The sequence below is a fragment of the Canis lupus genome, chromosome 2 (genome assembly GCF_048164855.1).
Source record: "Canis lupus baileyi chromosome 2, mCanLup2.hap1, whole genome shotgun sequence".
NCBI lineage: Eukaryota > Metazoa > Chordata > Mammalia > Carnivora > Canidae > Canis > Canis lupus.
In genome coordinates this window covers 39370429-39388692 of record NC_132839.1, presented here as the reverse complement: position 1 = coordinate 39388692, position 18264 = coordinate 39370429, and the positions used below count along the sequence as shown (strand labels likewise).

The following is an 18264-nucleotide window of genomic DNA, read 5'->3' as shown; positions in this document are numbered from 1 at the left end:
TATCAGAGGAATCACCCACCTCTTTTCTGAGACTCATCTCTCTTTCAGGTCTTCTTCTACTGACTATCTAATTTCTCTCCTTCTTGTCTTTCTTGTTATGGTCTCTGTTACCAGCATCTCTTCTTGATCACTCAGGAAGAGGATGCCAAATAAGATCTCAAGACCAGAAATTGCTGCTTTCCTAATCAAGCCTAGAGGAAACCCAACACCTTAGCCCAGATCCACAAATACAACATGTGAGCATATGACCCAGAAGTCTTGGTGGAATCCAAACCTTCTATTATAGGTTTAGCTAGTCTAAGACCCATAGATGCTTAAATACAAGACCACAGCATTGAAAATGTATACTTTATGAATTATATAGCCTGCATACTTGAAAATATCATATATGCAAAATAAAATTTATGCAAATAGAAGATATGAATGAGTAAACAAGAGATAGTAAGGAGGCAATGTTCACCATGTATTCCAAAAACCTATAACAATGTACTTGTTATAATTAAATATTAAGTTTGGTCCTAAGCTTCCTTGATGCCATGGAAAAAAGGAAAACACACTGGCTTACATAATTCTCATTGTTCAAGAAAAGGAAGTTGAATCTCTGATGAAATTATTTTAGAAAAGATTCTTTTCAACTCAGTTGTTCTTGAATCTGTGAACCAGGGGATGCCAAACCACAAAAGGAATGATGTGTTCAGCAGTGGATTTTCCAAGAGATACAGAGATGGCTTTCAAATTCTGATTGATAAAGATACATGTTACTAGGTATTAGTCTGATATGATGAGATAGAATATCTAGGTTGACGAACTTTACCTTGGTTGTGCTGGCAGAAGTTATAAAATATTCTTTCACCAGCCCTCTTGGTTATCTGATATTAACCTTTCAGGCAAAGAAGCAACACCTGTCAACACCACAAGTTGTTTTGGCGTTGCTGATATTAAAGATTCTTCCTGACAATTATGGGTAGCAGAATCATTTGTTTATTGAGACCGTTCCTAGTTGCCAACAGCAAAATCGGTTTCAAACCTGGGGGGAGCATAGTTGACATCCTATTTGATATTCATTGAGGATAGGATGGAAATTGCATTCAGGTCAGGACATGAATTTTTTAGTTATCCATTCATTCAGAAACTCAAGCTCTTGCTATGTTGAGATGTGCAGACTTCTTAACCTAGTCTAAGGTATGAGGTGATCAAGGAAGTTTTCCATAAGGAATTGACATTTGAGCAAAGATCCAAAGGGTGAGCAGGCAGAGGGAACAACATGTACAAAACTCCTATGGCAGGAAGGGAGTGGTGGCTTAGAGGAAGTGACAGAAGGCTAGCAAAACTGAACGCCAAGCATGAAAGGAGGACAGTCCAGAGTGAGGCTGGACCTGGGAGCAATGGGAGCCACTCAAAGGCTTTTAAAGAGAGCTAGTGGGGAGCGATGCAACCAGAGTGAAGTCTAGTTAGTGAGCGCAAAAATGAATTGAAAGAGCAGAAATGATTATGGAGAGCTCAGATGCTATGAGAGCAACTGCAGGAATCCTAGTGAAAAATGCTAGTAGCTTGTACTAGTGTGCTGGTGATAGAGAAGGAAAGAGGTGGAGTCGGGATCATGATTCATTCATGGGGGAAGAAAGCAGAATTTGATGATTTGACAGTGTCTGTCTTGCTAAATGAGATGGCTAGTGGAGCCACTCTCAGAGCCCAGAGCATGTCCAACTTTGGGAAGAAATCCGTTGAGTGCAGTGCCCTAAGTCAGCTAAGTGGGCATGCTGGGTGGGGCTTTGAGCTAAGTACCTTGCTGCAGTGTTGTTGCTAACTAAAAACTGAATCATACTGTAAATCTCTGATTGAGGGACTAAATGTTGGATCTCACAAGATGGTGAAATTGTTAGAACTTTATATATTACTTTCCAAACATTAAGGGAAAGCCATGAATGTGCTTCCTCCACAGAAGGCCTCAAAACACCCTGCATGAAGGAGCACAAGTATGTAAACTTCTTGTGTGAACATGTTTGTAAGACTGAGTCATGCAAATTGCTGGCTCAGGTTTTGAAAGGTACCTGACAAGAAGGAGGCCAGGCAGAGACTGATGCCAACAGCACCTTTCATAGAGGCTCCCTCCTAACCAGACCCCGCAAAGTGAAAGGAGCTGGGATGACAGCTGAGAGAACAGCAGAATCATCAAATGGCAAATGGTGACCCGGAAAATAAAAACAACCCAATATGTAAAGAAGATTTTTAAAAATGACAAAAATATCTGAGTACTCAAAAATTTGATTTTAAAAAGTAATCACTGGTGGGGCGCCTGGGTGACTCAGTGGTTGAGCATCTGCCCTTGGCTCAGGACGTGATCCTGGGGTCCTGGGATCCAGTACCACATCAGACTCCCTGCAGGGAGCCTGCTTCTCCCTCTGGCTGTGTCTCTGCCTCTCTCTCTTTCTGTGTCTCTCATGAATAAATAAATACAATCTTTTTTTTTTTTTTTAAAAAGTAATCACTGGTGTCAAATTTAGGTAAAAAGAACTAGTTTTATTTCTATTCTTCAACCTTCTTTCTTGTTCCTCAACTGTCCTGGTGAAGGGTGAAGGAAAGGCACCTTCTCCCCAGACTTTCTCCTCCTTTTGTCTTTGATATGCATCTGTGATTCAGCCTAGAAATGGTCAACAAGTGAACGGGAGGGGCAGGAATGCTCTCCCATCACTCTTGGAGATCTCAATGAAGGGAAACGGGAAGTAGATGTTTTTACGGCCCAGCACATTTTCATTCCTATTACGTGTGCACAGAGCCCCAAGAGGAAAATGCAGTTTGGTAGTGACCTGATAACCACATTCTTGGAGGCTTGCTCTAAGAATGGTAAAAATCCAAACAATGCTGGGAGAAGGGAGGAGGGGAAAAGGCAGAGTGAAACAAAACACAATTTCCATTGTAAATTACTGGCTGTGATCAAATCCAAGTTAATGTCTAACTAAAAAAGTTGAAATTTTAGAATATTAAGATGGGGGTAGCTTATCTTTCTCAGGAAGAAATTTTTATATCTTAAAAGCTTAGTAATTACTATTAAAACAGCAAAGAAGCACTGAAAAGTTTTATTGAAAATGTATCTTATTAAGGCCAAAAGTTAGTACAGATAACCCTTAAATTTGGCAGGTTGGATTACAAGGTGTCCAGTGCTGGATGGGTAAGGGCCCAGAGAGCTACAGCTGCCAGGGGCGTTGTCTCTCCCATGGACTGTGGCAGCCACCGGCCTAAACAGGCACACCAGGGAGACCTGAAGGTGTATTGTGAATCGTGTTGTAATTGTTGAGACCCTCAACTAGATGGTTTCCGAAATATTCTTTCGAATGTCTTTATGTCTGTCAATAAATACATGTAACTGTGCTAGACACTTTGATTCTGAGGACTGAAGGATGGAATGGTAAGCTAGTATCCCCTTAGGCATCGTCCTTCTACCTGCATTGCTGCTTAAACTCTTTGGAAGGATATTTTATCAATTACCACATTCTTTGAGTAATAATAACAATAGCTTACACTGATTGTATTAAGTGATGAAGGTTCTTAAAATCATATGATTTGAAAGATATAGATAGTGTAATTTTATTGTTTTTGTCTGCCCTATGCTGGTTACTCTTTCCCAGCTGCAGGAAGAGCAACACTGGAAAGTCCAGAAAATGTCATCCTTTCTGGCTCTTCCTGGCCTGCCTTCATTTGCTCATTCATAGATTCATGCACGTATGCATTCATTCGTTCTGCATTTATTAAGCACTAGCATATGGATGATAGTGATTTTGCCAGGACCCAGGATGTTAAATTGTCTGAAAAACACATCATGCCCTAGTTTAGAAGCTTCCCATCTCATGGAAGACAGACACTTCTGCTCCTCCCAAAGTTCCTGGTGGCATAGAAGCAGAGAGGAGGGAGCCCTTACCTCTGCTCTGCCAGGTTGGGAAAGGAGCAACAGGAACATTAAGGCACGAAGAGCAGGTCAGTCCCTAGGGGAATACTATTCCTTGACAAGGCAACCCCAAGTCAAAAGATGGCTTCCCCGGCATTTACACAGCCCTGCAGCTGGATTTTCTCTCATTGATGCAGGGTAATTGCAATAAAACCTCTTACTTTAGGAGTGGGCAAGAACGGTCAGGGTTTTTTTCAGTTTGGTTTGGCTTAGTTTGGGCCTGGAATATTTGCAATGCAGCATTCCCTTCTCTATACAATTTACAATCACCATTTCACGGTGGATATTTTCACATTGTTTTGGGGTAAAAACACGCAAAGAATCCAAAGTTTGAACAAAGAAGAGAATTTGGGAGTGAACATTTATATGGACGTTGGCATCCCCTGTAGAATGGGGCGGAGGAGCCCGCAAACCCTTGGCCTGTAGGCCATCGAGGGCCACCACGGGCCACCACTGGCCCCGGGCTGGGCGCACCTCTCACAAGTGACGCGGATGCGCTCATCGCTGGACGACTGCTGCTCATCCTCCTTCTCCTGGAAGTGCTCCTGAACACACTGCTCCTCGAACTCGTGCAGCCTCTTCAGCTCCTCATCGCTGAGAAACAGCTCTGCGTAAAGGGAGAAGCATTTGCTGAGAAATGAGCCCCAACCATAAATAATCAATTTAGTTGCATTATTGCGAATTCCACGAATCAACCTGAATTGAACTCACTTGTTGTCACTTGTAGGCAATTCTCTGACTACACCAATGGTTTATTACTTAAACAGGTTGTAATATGCAGAAACCATCTTTCTGCTGGAGCAAAATGGCTTACTTTTTTTTAACACAAAACACCACTATGACAGCTATTTGCAAAGTGAAACCAAGCACTATTTTCTGGAGAACCCTTTGCATGTATTTTACGGATAGAGTCAGGTGGACATCATTACTGTCCTACCCTCTTCAGATACAACACATTGAAGCAGTCTTAAAGGGAGTATATATATATAGAGAGAGAGGAGTCATTTTTTTAAGTTTAAATATTTAATAATATATTTTTAAAGATATTTAAATTCAATTTGCCAATATATAGTATAACATCCAGTGCTCATCTCATCATGTGTCCTCCTTAATGACCATTCAATCAGTTACTGCCTCCCCCAGCCCACCTCCCCATCTGCAACCCTTTGTTTATTTCCCAGTGTTAGGAGTCTATCTTGGCTTGTCTTCCTCTCTAATTTTTCCCTACTCAGTTTCCCGGTTTTGGAGGAGTCATTTTCAAGAACTCTCTCGGTTTCTGATCTCATCATGAGCAGGCTTTCGGTAACACTAATTACTCAGAAACTAACAGTACTGGAATAAAATCAACATAAAATGAGAAGCATCCTGCAAAGAACAACAGTTGGACTAGAGTGTTATGTTTTCACACAATTTAAGTAATTTAGTGAGATTTCCATGAGGGTGTCCAGTTGGAACACTCTTGAAATTTGCCCAAGAGAGAAACGAAAGAATCCTGCACGTACTTAGACCACGATCCTGCTCATCTTGATCCCCTTCTCTTTTTTTCCTACAGCGACCACTAAGACGCATAATGATTATATAGATGTGGCTTAAAATGATCATCGGTGGAGGTAGGACTGGCCGGTCATGAAATGTCATTATCAGCTGATAACGCTGGAATTTCCACACCTGGTTGGATATTGACTTAACTTCAAAGAAGGTATTGCTTTAAAAAGAATAAATGTTTAATTAGTTATTTTACTTTTCATTTAAATTTCCCAGGGCAATCATTTACTCACATGGAAATGAAAATAAACAATGAAATGGCCTTTTAGCACCTCTGATTATTAGATTACCCTGTCTTTTGGTTTATCTGTCAGTGTGGATTATCTACACACAGGGACATTTTCCTCATATAAGTAAGAATTAAGTGTATTGAAGCTGCTACATATTGTTCTCTTGAAACACCATACTGTGGTCTACTGACTCATATGCTCAGGAAAATTTTATTTCATATTTTTCAATTAGCAATAATCGCACGGATAAACCTCATTGGCTACAATACTGTCACTGCACAAAGCTTTATTTCATATTTTTAAAGGTAGGAGCTATCCAACTAAGTATTTTGAAATATTTAAATCTGTAATACAGTTGAACAAGAGTTTGAACCAGATTCTTTCCAAAGCCTTGGTCAGCTCTAAGATTCTATATTTCTTTGTTTCTTTCTTTTTATGGACAGAATTTCTGTTGTCTTCTTTTTTTTTTTTTTAATTCATGAGAATCAGAGAAAGAGAAAGAGAAAGAGAGAGAGAGAGGCAGAGACATAGGCAGAAGGAGAAGCAGGCTCCCTGCAGAGAGCCCAATGCAGGACTCAACCCCAGAACCCCGGGATCACGATCTGAGCCTAAGGAAGACACTTAATCACTGAGCCATTCAGGTGCCCCAAGATTCTATATTTCTATGAAGGATTTTTCCCTCATATTTTTCATCTTAGAAGATACAATTTTTTGGAACATTTATTAGGCATGGTCATAGGCTCAACACATCATGCGAAAATGGGCAAGTTTTACAAGAGACTTGATTTTATAATTTAAGCCATATCTTTCCTAGGCCATTTTATCTTCTATTCTGTAAATGATAAGGAAAGTATTTTATATAATATTACAGTAATTGTCACAACTTATGAGATTCACATTGCTTTCTGTGCCTCTGGTAATGAATTATAGTCACATCTTGATCAAATCTTCCCTACCTCAGGAGACTTTTATCTAAGGATATATTTTCAGTAGATTAAAATACCTGTTACAATGTTAAAACACAAACTGAGATTAAATGTATTTAACAGAAAGACAAATACCATATGGTTTCATTCATATGTGGAATTTAAGAAACAAAACAAACAAAAAAGAGAGAAAAGTAAAAAGAAAACCAACCCAGACTCTTTTTTTCTCCCCACAGCCTTGAAGAAAAAACCCCCCAAAGTCAGAGAACAAACTGGTGGCTGCCAGAGGGGAGCTATGTGGGGGAATGGGTGAAATAGATAAAGGGGATTAAAAGTACAGTAATTGCATCCTGATGAGCACTGAGTAATGTACAGAATTAATGAACCATTGTTTTGTACACCTGAAACTGATACAACACTATGTTAATTGTACTTCAATAAAAAAATAAGATATTGAACCATCAAAAAATTTCTAAATGTATTTAAGTGTCAACTTTTGATTCATGAATACATGAAACCCAGTTTAAGTTTTAATTAAAGAGATTGCAAAAATTCTGCATATTTAAAAGTTCTACTGAAATTCTGTGTAAATCCATGGTCACACGAGTGTTCCAAGATTAAACTGGAAATTTGTAATGTAATAAATAATAGGCACCCAGTCATCAGACTTGACACATACTTGAAAACTGCAATAAGCAAGTTCACAAGCAGGATGTTGGCCACCAGTAGGTAGCACGCCATGATGGCAGGTGTGAGCCAGGCACCCGGGATACAGGGCGGGAGCCGCTTGCCTTCTTCATCATACTGGTTGTCACCACAAGGAGCTGAAACAAAAGTTTATCTTTATGTAATTTTTACATAAAATGAATAGAGTAAGTAACTTACATATGCCACTACATGATCTTTTTCTTTTTTAATATGATTTTTCCCTGATTTCATAAGCAATGAAAACTATAAACTTGTACAAAGAAAATAAGAAACTCACTTCTACACTCAGAGATAGTCATTCTTGACTTGTCATATTGATAAACATTTTCCTATTTCTGCATTTATGTTTTTCATATACAGAAGTTTTTCCTTCATTTCTAAGCAGATAAATCTATCTGTATGTTTTTTCTTTACTGTTATCTGTTAGAAAGTTATTATGTCTTCTGATTATTTATTTAACATCATCTCATGTTGTCTCCTTGGTATCACTTGTACATGAACTTTGGAAATAATTTTGTTATGAGGGAGGAGGTAAGGATGCCCTCTACTCTCAAATCCATTAATCAACAGATTTGGTGTCATGTTTGGAAAATCATCTTTTCTCTCTCTGCTCATTCAAAATGCCACTTCGATCCTATAGGACCTATTTCCTGAACTAAAAAATAGAATGACCCCAACAGTGATAAGTGAAATAACTTCCATGAATTTATAATCTACCTACTTTTTTACTTACTCATAGTTTAAAAGAGCATTGACATCAGAAAACAAGAGAAGTATTAAAAACCAGTGTAAGAGAAGTATTGAAAACCAACTCCTAGCTAAGGGAGAAACTGATTAATACACACATTTCATGGACTAGAGTCATTGATTCTGTGTAAACTTACGATTAATTTCCATGGCGTAGACTATATAGCGATTGGAAAGCAGGATTTTATTTTTTTAGTTGTGACAGGAAGGGAGGGAAGAAAACAAGACAACAGTTGAGAAGAAAGTAAAACAAATGATTAACAACACAAGAATGGTTTTGGTGTCAAGATATGCAAAGTATTCAAGTTTGGGAATTACAGATTCATGCCAGGAAAAAGTGGTCTATTTAGAAGAAACTGTAAACATTATTAATTCTAGGGAATACATATATATTTCATGAATATTGATTTTACCATGTGTCATAAGCAATAAAAAGCTCACACATTAAAAATACTGTGAAAAAGATATGAGGCTACTGGCAGATGATCATATTAACCAACTGGTTAACCAATCAGGCAGTCTCTATATCCCAGTTGAAATACCTCATAAGCACATATAAATGCAAAATTATTATGCAATAACCAGATCAAGAATGAAAAACCTGCATTTAATGATGTTACTGAGAATAGCCTCAAGTTTGCCTCTTTATCTTCACATTACCCAATTAAATAATAAAAAAATATCATAATTTATGTCTGGATCATATGTTTACCTAAGTAAATACTCTTTTGAAACCAAATTAGATTTTTATGTTCCAGTTTACCAAGCTACACATTCAATAATTGACTTTGAGATACTGGTTATAATAATGTGTTCAGAATCACGTTATAAAAGCTAGATAGAAGGCATTGTGTGAACTAGTTATCAGTCTAACCCAGTGGCAGAAGATGTACTGAAAACCCTGCATTTCATACAAGGGGAGGATGTTCAAAACCATCTCCCAAGAAGCAGAACACCAGAAATAGCAGATGTGCTCTTGTATCTGTATCTTTGTGACAGAGCACAACATGCAAATGAAGGTATGGTCTGGATACAAAAAACAGGTCTGAGGAGCCTCAATCTATTGGTGATACATTAACTGGCCAGGTGAAATAGGCATAAGAACATTTAAGCTTCACTTCCTACAACACGGGAGACACCATGACCTGCTGCCTCAGCCTGGGGAGGAGCTGGGGCCTACGCCCCCCAGAAATCCATGCAGGATTATGGCTCATTTCCTCTGCTAACATCTGGATGATATTGTTGATATGTTGTTGATAATAATAATAATAAGTTGAACTCCATAAGTGAAGAGGAGATTGATAGCCATGTGGAAAATGAGCTTTGGAGAAGAAGCTTGAAGAAGAGGATGACACAAAGCACCAGTCACCCTGTCATGCCTTCTGTCTCATTATACTCATAACACTACCAGCTCTGTCTGAGGGTAGAAAGAGGTTGAAGAAATATTGGGATATTGGCACTGGGACTACATTCATGTGATAAGGTATTCACCAGGTCCAGCTAAAGGGATATGAGACTCTCAAAATTCTGGTTAATGGTTTTTAGAATAGAAGGAATGACTGATGTCTCAAAAACCTACATTTCATATTCTGTATTTATTCCTTCTTAAAATAATTTTATGCTCAGAGCAGAATAAAAAATAATTTATCTCCAAATTAACACATGCTCTTCTATTAATTTGGAACTGATCATCTGCCTCAGAAGCAGGGAAGAGAATCTTACTATCAATTCTATTCTTACGGTCTATCTGGTCTGCAAACACCTCTCCATAGATCATCCAGTAGGGCATGTAGAAGATGTTTCGGGCCAGTTTCCAAGACGGCTCCTCATCTGGGTGCAAAATGGCTTGACGGGCTACTCCAAAACTCATCAGCACAACCAGCATAATGACCACAAAATACAGCATGTCAATCATCTGAGTAAAGAGAAAATGTGTCTCTTACCGTCTTGAGTCATGGGCCAGGTTTGCCTGGTTCATTATATTGCTCTTCATGAGTGTTTAATTAGGATGAAAAGAGCCTCTTTCCCTTCTCTCCATCCCATCCACAGGCTTCTAGTGTTTATATGCCATGCAATGCATACATCTTATTCTAGAACATTGACTCCCCCATTTGCTCTTACTCTTTCTTCTCCTCTATTATTGCCCATAAACAAATATTCCTCTCATAACTACAACTGCAAATGGAGAAAGGGAAGAATTATGGGGGAAACATGGGAATTTGTAAGGGAAACTGAAGAGAAAGAGAAGGAGATATATAAGAAAGGAACAAGATGAATTGAGAGTACAGAATGATATTTATTCATTCATTACACAACTGTTGAGTGGTTACAATGAGTAATGCTCTGGTTACTGTGGATACAGAATTGGTATAATTCCTAATTTTGGATATCCCTGAAGATGAGAGCCCTTGTCAAGATAGGCTAAATCATATATCCCTTCACTCAAAGCTGCTCATGCTATAAAGAGTAATTTGTAACTTAAGATAACTTCCTTTCTTCCAGGACCAGTCCTAACACTGAAGCTATTTTAGGTGATGTAAAGATTACCTGCTAGCTCATTTTTTTGTTTCATATTGTATGATTTATTCTGGAAGAAATGTTGCCATGGATTTGTCTTGGCCTAATCACATGAATTGCCTTTGTCTATTCCAGGCCAGAGTACATGGGCAGAAGACTCTCTGGAATAGGAGTGGGGGAGTGACCCTGGGCCCCATTTGTTTCTGGCTTTTACTACATGTTAACTACAGATTATATATAAATATATAGACACAGTATTAATGTACATATATACAGTGCATCTCTCTTTGTAGATAAAGTAGTATATACTGTGTGTATATGTATATATATATGTATAGGATAGAATAGAAGTAGTATATAGTAGTAGTATATACTGTATTAACATGTAGGAGAACTATGTATCGTTTTTAAAATTTTTATTTATTTATTTGACAGAGAGAGCACAAGCAAGGGGAGCAGCAGGCAGAGGGAAGGGGAGAAGCAGGCTCCCCATAGAGCAGGGAGTCTGCAGTGGGGCTTGATCCCAGGACCCTGAGATCATGCCCTGAACCAAAGGCTGACACTTAACCGACTGAGCCACGCAGGCGCCCAAGAACTATGTATCTTAAAGCAAAAACATTTCCTGTAAGAAACCAACTACAAAGGAAAGACCAAATGAAGTCTAATAAAGCCACACCCAAGGCCTGGTCTCAGGTCCTAACCACAACCACAATGTCTCTAGCTCCTAAAGGGGTGTAAGTACTAACCATCTTTCCAATCATCATCACATAGGGCCCCAGATATTTGTTGACACCAAAAATGTCCAGGACTCGGATATACCAGAAGATGATATCCACACAGTAGATCACTCGGCCATAGCCCATGTATGGCTGCTTCTGTAGGCGGAGGATTGCTCCAATCATGAACATGGAAATGGCTACAAGATCCGTGATGTTCCAGTACTCCTGAAGCCAAACTTTTATTTTCTGGCTGAGTTTGCCTGGTTCTGACATGAGGATCTGAAAACAAATGCCAAAGAACAATAACAGGGAGTGCTGTATTGGAAGCCTCTTAGAATCTTGGAAAGATAGGACTGGTGGAACATTCCAGGGCATCTGGTCCCATTTCCTGCTTAAGACCTTTAAACACTAATCTTCTCAGGCAGAGAAAGATATCTTGAAAGGGAAATTCCATGGAATCTTCTATATTCCTAGATGCAGTGTTTCACAAATTCTCAGGAAATGCCTTCTAAATCATGTCTTTCTGGGTGAAATAAAAGCAGCTGCCTCTTGATTTCTTTTTAATTCTCTGGATATGTGCCCGTCAGCCCACGTTCCAGAGTTAGTCCAGGAAGAAAAGCCTAGAGCAGAGACACACCCGTGTGGTCTACAAAGGGTAATCCACCTGATGGAGAAGGCAGATTGGGCTAGGAGATGTTTTTTTTGCCACAATTCCTTTGCAACTTAGATGTGAGAAGTCAGGGGAAAGTAAAATATTTTCTCCTACTTGAGATATTACCCTTTAAAAATCGCCATTGATTGGGAGTTCCTGGATGGCTCAGTCAGTTAAGCATCTGACTCTTGGCTTTGGCTCAGGTCATGATCTCTGGGTCGTGAGATGGAGAGACCCTGCCATTAGTGGAGAGTCTGCTTGACATTCTCTCTGCCCCTCATTCTGCCTTTCCCCCTGACCTCTTGTGCATGCTCTCTCTCTCAAATAAATCTCTAAAAAAAAGTCACCACTGATAAAAATCACTACTTCCTCAGGGTAAAATTGAAACTACTTAACAAACAGCATGCAAAGATACATAGAGAGAGTGAGCCCCATGGATGTGGCTATGGTGTGCAGTAGGGTGGGGGGCTGCTGTACCATGGTGTACCCCTTCAGTTATGGAGACTGGGGCCCTGGGGACCCCATGACTGGGATGGGGTGGTGGCTATTTTTTGGCCAGCACAGAAGGGATTCACTAGTTTAACAACCCGTGTACACTATAGCCTGGAAGATGAGCTCCTAGAATAAAGAATAGTATCTTAGCAAATGGCTGATGCTCAGCGGCATCATGGTGGCAGTAGGGATGGCATGGCAGGCTACTTGGGGGTAATTCCAGTTGTAACATTTGCAGAGTTTGATGAAGCCCAACTAGAAAAGAAAGACTAGTAGCAAAGGAGATGGGATTTTAAATGTTGGATTTTGGGGTGCCTGGGTGGCTCAGTGGTTGAGTATCTGCCTTTGGCTCAGGGCATGATCTCATTGAGATCCTTGCAAGGAGCCTACTTATCCCTCTGCATGTGTCTCTGCCTCTCTCTGTGTGTCTCTTATGAATAAATAAATAAGAACTTAAAATAAAATGTTGAATTTGGTACTTTTCTTTTTTGGTTTCTCAGATTCTCATTAGACTGACAGCATCGAACTCACTCTATTGGGAAGAAGTTGTCAGTAATATTTTTTCCAATTCAGTGAAAGGACTAATAATGATGGCAAAATAGTAGTACTGATTCTATACCAGTTGGAAGAAGCATGTGGAAACCCTTTTGTATGCTTTTTTAGTTCAGATTCATTTTTTCTTAGATATAGCTTGCCCTTCACAAACTAATAAAGTGAATGAAAATTCATAGAAAAGTACATGTCCCTATTTCCTCTGCCATCCTCTCAGAGCCTCCTGAGAGCCCTTCCTTAATAAGAAGGAAGACTCCACATTGCAGGTGGCAGGGAGATGTGGAATCTGAGTCCTAAGTTGTAGGTAAATAGTCATCTTGTATGTCTTTCAGTTCCAGGGAAACAGAGCAAAAATCTGTACCCGGTTGTAGTAATTGGTTTACCTCTGGCAGCATTTACTATTGCTTTTACAGTCACTGAGACTGTTTTTATTGCTAAATACCATTGATTTTTGCCTTGTGTTTTGATTTGCAAATTCAAATTCAGTTGGAAGCAGAAGACATATAAATCTTAAGCAAGAGAATGGGATACACTTGGTATTGTCATACCCCAAAAGAAAAAGTTACCAGAGCACTCATGATTTGCATGAGGTGTTTTGCAAATAAGAAGCTATATCTGAATCAAAGTTTGCATTCAGTGGCCCCGGGAAGGACCTTTGGGGTAATCACCTCTCGTATTTTCTCCAATGCCAGGGTCAGGATGTAGGAGATGACAATCCACTCCTGGAGACAGGGCCAGCGGTCCATCCGCACCAGGATGACATAGTTGAAGAGCAGTAGGTAGCCCAAGTACGATATCTGAGGGGCAGAACAACTATTAGCAGTGTTTGGGGAGATAACACGTGCTGGGAAAAAAAACTTTTGAAATCCTATTTTCAGGTTGACAGGTCTTCTAAAACAAGTTTGCACTCCCAACTAGACTGACTCATTTAGAGGAAACCTTCTGTTTCCATCGCCAGTGTGGATAAATTCTGAAGCAGATCAGGACGCATTTTATACTTTAGGATGATATGGGCACTGGCATTCTTTTTCTAAAGGAAGACGTTATTTGTGGCTACTATCACCTTCATGGGGGAATTATGGAGCTGCACAAAATGATGATACATAAGGAAATTTTTAATATTTCACTGATGTGTCTTCTACATTCCTGAAATCGGAAAATATTACTTACTCTCCCTGCCTTTCAAATTTCCCTCTTGAATCTTTTCACTGCTGATAAATGTGGGAGGTTAGAAGGGGTGAGGGGTGAGAGCTGTCTGTCGAGGTCCACAGAGCTGTCCCGAGTCCCCACAATTAGGAATGACATATCTATGGTTTGCTGAGGCCACAGCATGCTCCCTATCTTTGTGGCAGGAAAAGATGCAGAGTTTGGAGATATATGGGAGTGATGTATGGGGTGGAGGGAGGTGGTCTGAAGTTCATTGCTTAAAGTTGATTTACGGTGTAGCTGATGAATCTTAACCTCCAGAGCCCCTCGCTGGTCCAGGCTCTTCTGGAGTAATGGGGGTAGGAGTGGGGTATTCTAACAAGTGTGTATTTGTGATTCAACAGTTGTTGTCCTTTTTAAGATTCAGGGGATACCTGGGTGGCTTAATGGTTTAGAGCCTGCCTTTGGCCCAGGATGTGATCCTGGAGTCCCGGGATCAAGTTCCACATTGGGGTCCCTGCATGGAGCCTGTTTCTCCCTCTACCTGTGTCTCTGCCTCTCTCTCTGTGTGTGTGTTTCTTGTGAATAAATAAAAATAAAATCTTAAAAAAAAAAGATTCACCCCCACCTCTCCAAATTGTATAAGTTTTACCAGTAAAATAGGTAAAGTCCCTTGTATCCATGATGTATTCCTTGCAGTAGGATTAGAGCCAGAGTTCTCAAAATTGGGCTGCATCAGAATCCCCTGGGAAGCTATAAAATGTGTAACATCTTGCCACAGGCCAGAGATAGCATTCAGAGTATTCAGAGGTGTGGGGTGACTCTGGGGCTCCTCTGCTTCCTAACTCTGCCCTGTGCTGAGCTCTCCTGCAGGCCAGGTGCCTCACTGGTGCTCAGCTGGTTCTGACTAGAGCAGGTGGGTAACAGTGGCTTCTCTGCATCACCCGTTGTAGCTACCAAAATGTTGGGTGTCCAGGCCCATGGTTGATCTGGGTCCCCATGCAGCCTTCCTCTGCCTACTGCCTGCCCCACTGCCTAATGCCCCATCCAGAGCCTTGGACCTGTCTCCTCACCTTCCATTGCTGCTCCTGCCTAGTCAGTCACAAATGGAACAACATGACAGGGCTTGCTTGGCATAGGCTATAGCATATGTGCTTGGGACTTCATGGGTAGTCTTGCCCCACCCTCCCCAGATTGCAATGGTTGTGAGAGCCTCTACGTGCATGCTGGGCCCTCCTGCAACCAGAGCTTACCTACAAAAGTCATAGCATGCATGTGTAAGGCTGAGGCCACTCTTGTTATAGCTGGCACCACACTCTTGGGGATGTTAAAACAGTGGGCCCCAAAGGCATGTGGAGGAAAATGTACAACCAAGCAGTTGTCAGTTTGGTGTGCATTTCAGAGTGGAGAGGCCTTAATTTGCTTCTCTGTTCTAGGAGCTTATGATCTGGGTTCAACTACACTCCTTTGGTAAACCCACTGGTTTTATGAAGAAAATGGCATTTGTCAGTTCGCTCTTTAAACCACGAGTCCACTTTGTTCACTTAAAAATAAAACTGTATTTCCCTAAGTTTCTATTACTGAAGGCATTAAAAAATCCTTCATCTTAAGCAAACAGGACTGTTTTGCTTTACAAAGTGATGCTTTTGGGGCTAGGATGGCCACATTCCTGCATGCGTGTAAATATAGGACAAGATATGCAGATACAATTTTAGCTGAAGATCTGAATGAGTCCCGGTTTTGTTTTCACAATTCATTTTAATTCTGTGAATTTTAAACATTTTATTTTTTTTTATTTTAAACATTTTAAAAAGCCTTTGACATGTTTTTCAAGTCTCACAATTCTGTGTGCTCAAAACATGCTATGTAGCAAATGCTAAGGAGGAAGCCTTACCGTGTAAAACCAGAACTTGACAATGGGAGCGTTATAGAATTCACAGATTTTCATTCCAATGGGAATGCTTCTTTGCTTTTTGTGCTCATTCTCCTCATCACCCTTTCTTGAACCAGCGTCTGCATTTGCATCCTGGAAAACAGAATGGCACATGTCAAGCAGGTTGCTGAATGGGAAATACATAACATTTAACAGACAGGTCTCTTTAAAAATAAAGAATTATACAGAGTTCCCCAATTATGGTGGTTTCTAAACTCATGGTAAGAGAAATCTCAACAATTTTGAGAATGAGAGTGAATTGATACTTTTATGATCAAGTGTAGCACTGACCATATTCTCCTCTTCTTTCTCTTTACCATCTTCATTCTCCTTGGATGTCTGATAAGAGAAGTCATCATATGTGCGAAACTCCAAAAACAAGATGGTAGGGGGAAGAAGAATCCCCATTATAACCTATGTAGAATGAGAAAAAAATTGTTAAGATTTTTAGATTTTTAAGCTATGGCAAACCTAGAAAATTTTCCTAGTATACGTAAAAATTTAAAATTATGATCTTCAGCATTACTCAATAAATTAAGCAGTCCTATGACAGGTTTATCACTGTCCTGATGTTCTGTGGCTTATTTGGTTTGATACATTGGTGGAGTTGCAGACTGTGAAAAAGAACTTGTGCCAAATTATTTCAGATAGACAGCAAGTGGTATTGTGTGGAATCCTTAAAAAGCAGAGGGCTTACATTAAGTTTCAAAGCAGGTAAATTTTTAAAATATAATAATAAAAGTGAGAATAAATAAATAAAATAAATAATACCTTCAGGGAAGTAAATAGAAAATATTTTATATGGAAATAACTTAGATGTAAATGTGAAGGTATGGATCAAGATAAAAGACAAATGTAATTTGGGCTTGACCTAGACAAAAGGATGCCCTGGCCCGTGGGTGGAAAACTTTGTTGTCATTTTTATCAGTGCTGTGATGTGTATCTCCAATATGGAAATTTGTTCCCAATGTTCAGTGCTGAGAAAAATCTCTCACGGCGATCCATTATTAAGAACACCACAAAGGGGCTATTTCTACCATATTTAAAAAGTTATATGATGAAAAAATTCAGGTGCATGAATAGACCAAACAAAGGAATAGAATAGAAGGTCCAGAAATAGATTCAAATACACATAGAAAAATAGTATTAAGTAAAGGTACCACTTCAAATTGGAAGAATAAAGATGGACTATTTAATAAGTGGTATTGAGAAATCATGGGTGATCATCTAAAACACAATTAAGTTGGATTCTATCTCACAGCAGCATAAATTAAAGATTAAAAATTTCATGAAAAAAAATATAAAGATTTCATGAAAGAAGGCAGCCCCGGTGGCGCAGTGGTTTGGCGCTGCCTGCAGCTCAGGGCATGATCCTGGAGACCTAGGATCGAGTCCCATGTCGGGCTCCCTGCATGGAGCCTGCTTCTCCCTCTGCCTGTGTCTCTGCCTCTCTCTCTCTCTCTGTGTGTCTCTATGAATAAATAAATAAAATCTTAAAAAAAAAATAAAGATTTCATGAAAGAGAAAAAAGGTAGTGGTAGTGTGGGAAGAATGTAAAATAACTAAAAAGAATCACATAAGAATTTTTCAGAAGAGGATGGTTGGGGAAAGGCCTTTCTAATTATGCTCCCAAATCAAGAAGTAATTATACCTTAATTTTAAGATTAGCAAAATGAAATAAGCAATCAAAGAAAAATCACTATATTTGGAAATTTAAACAAGCACGAAGTTTCTGTACAGAAAAAAAAAAAAAAAAAGCCTTAACCGAAGTAAAAAACAACTCATAGGAAAACATATTTGCAGCTCATGTAACAGGCAAAGGGCTAATCTTTCTAATTAGAAAAGAGTTCCTAGAAATTGAGAAGAAAAAAAATCTAACAATCCAGCAGAAAAATAAGCAAAGGCTGTGAGCTGAGACATTGGTACTGAGAGGAGAATGTTCTCACCCTTACTCAATAAGATAAATGCAATTACTACACAGAGATATTGTAGTTTACCACTAGATTGGAAAAATTCAAAAGTTAACTCCTCCCCTGTGTTGGTGAGACTGTGGGAAAACAGACATTCTCCTACATTGTCGGTGGAGGTACAAATTGAACAATCCCCACAGAGGGAGGCTGGTCGAACCTATCAAAATTGCAAGCACATATCCCC

General features: G+C 39.5%; 1 protein-coding gene and 1 pseudogene across 1 annotated transcript in view; both read right to left on the bottom strand.

Annotated features, from left to right (window-relative positions):
• The window catches only part of TRPM1 (transient receptor potential cation channel subfamily M member 1), a 123496-nt gene that overhangs the window by 17613 nt on the left and 87619 nt on the right, over positions 1–18264 (bottom strand). Inside the window, exons 21-29 of the mRNA XM_072784708.1 lie at positions 16402–16524; positions 16072–16203; positions 13700–13828; positions 11363–11614; positions 9840–10014; positions 8237–8257; positions 7324–7468; positions 5446–5648; positions 4418–4550 (exon numbers count right to left, since the gene is read on the bottom strand). Coding sequence (XP_072640809.1) covers positions 4418–4550; positions 5446–5648; positions 7324–7468; positions 8237–8257; positions 9840–10014; positions 11363–11614; positions 13700–13828; positions 16072–16203; positions 16402–16524 — 1313 coding nt within the window. The remainder of the gene's footprint in view (positions 1–4417; positions 4551–5445; positions 5649–7323; positions 7469–8236; positions 8258–9839; positions 10015–11362; positions 11615–13699; positions 13829–16071; positions 16204–16401; positions 16525–18264) is intronic.
• On the bottom strand, positions 5832–6004 carry LOC140624041 (U4 spliceosomal RNA; annotated as a pseudogene).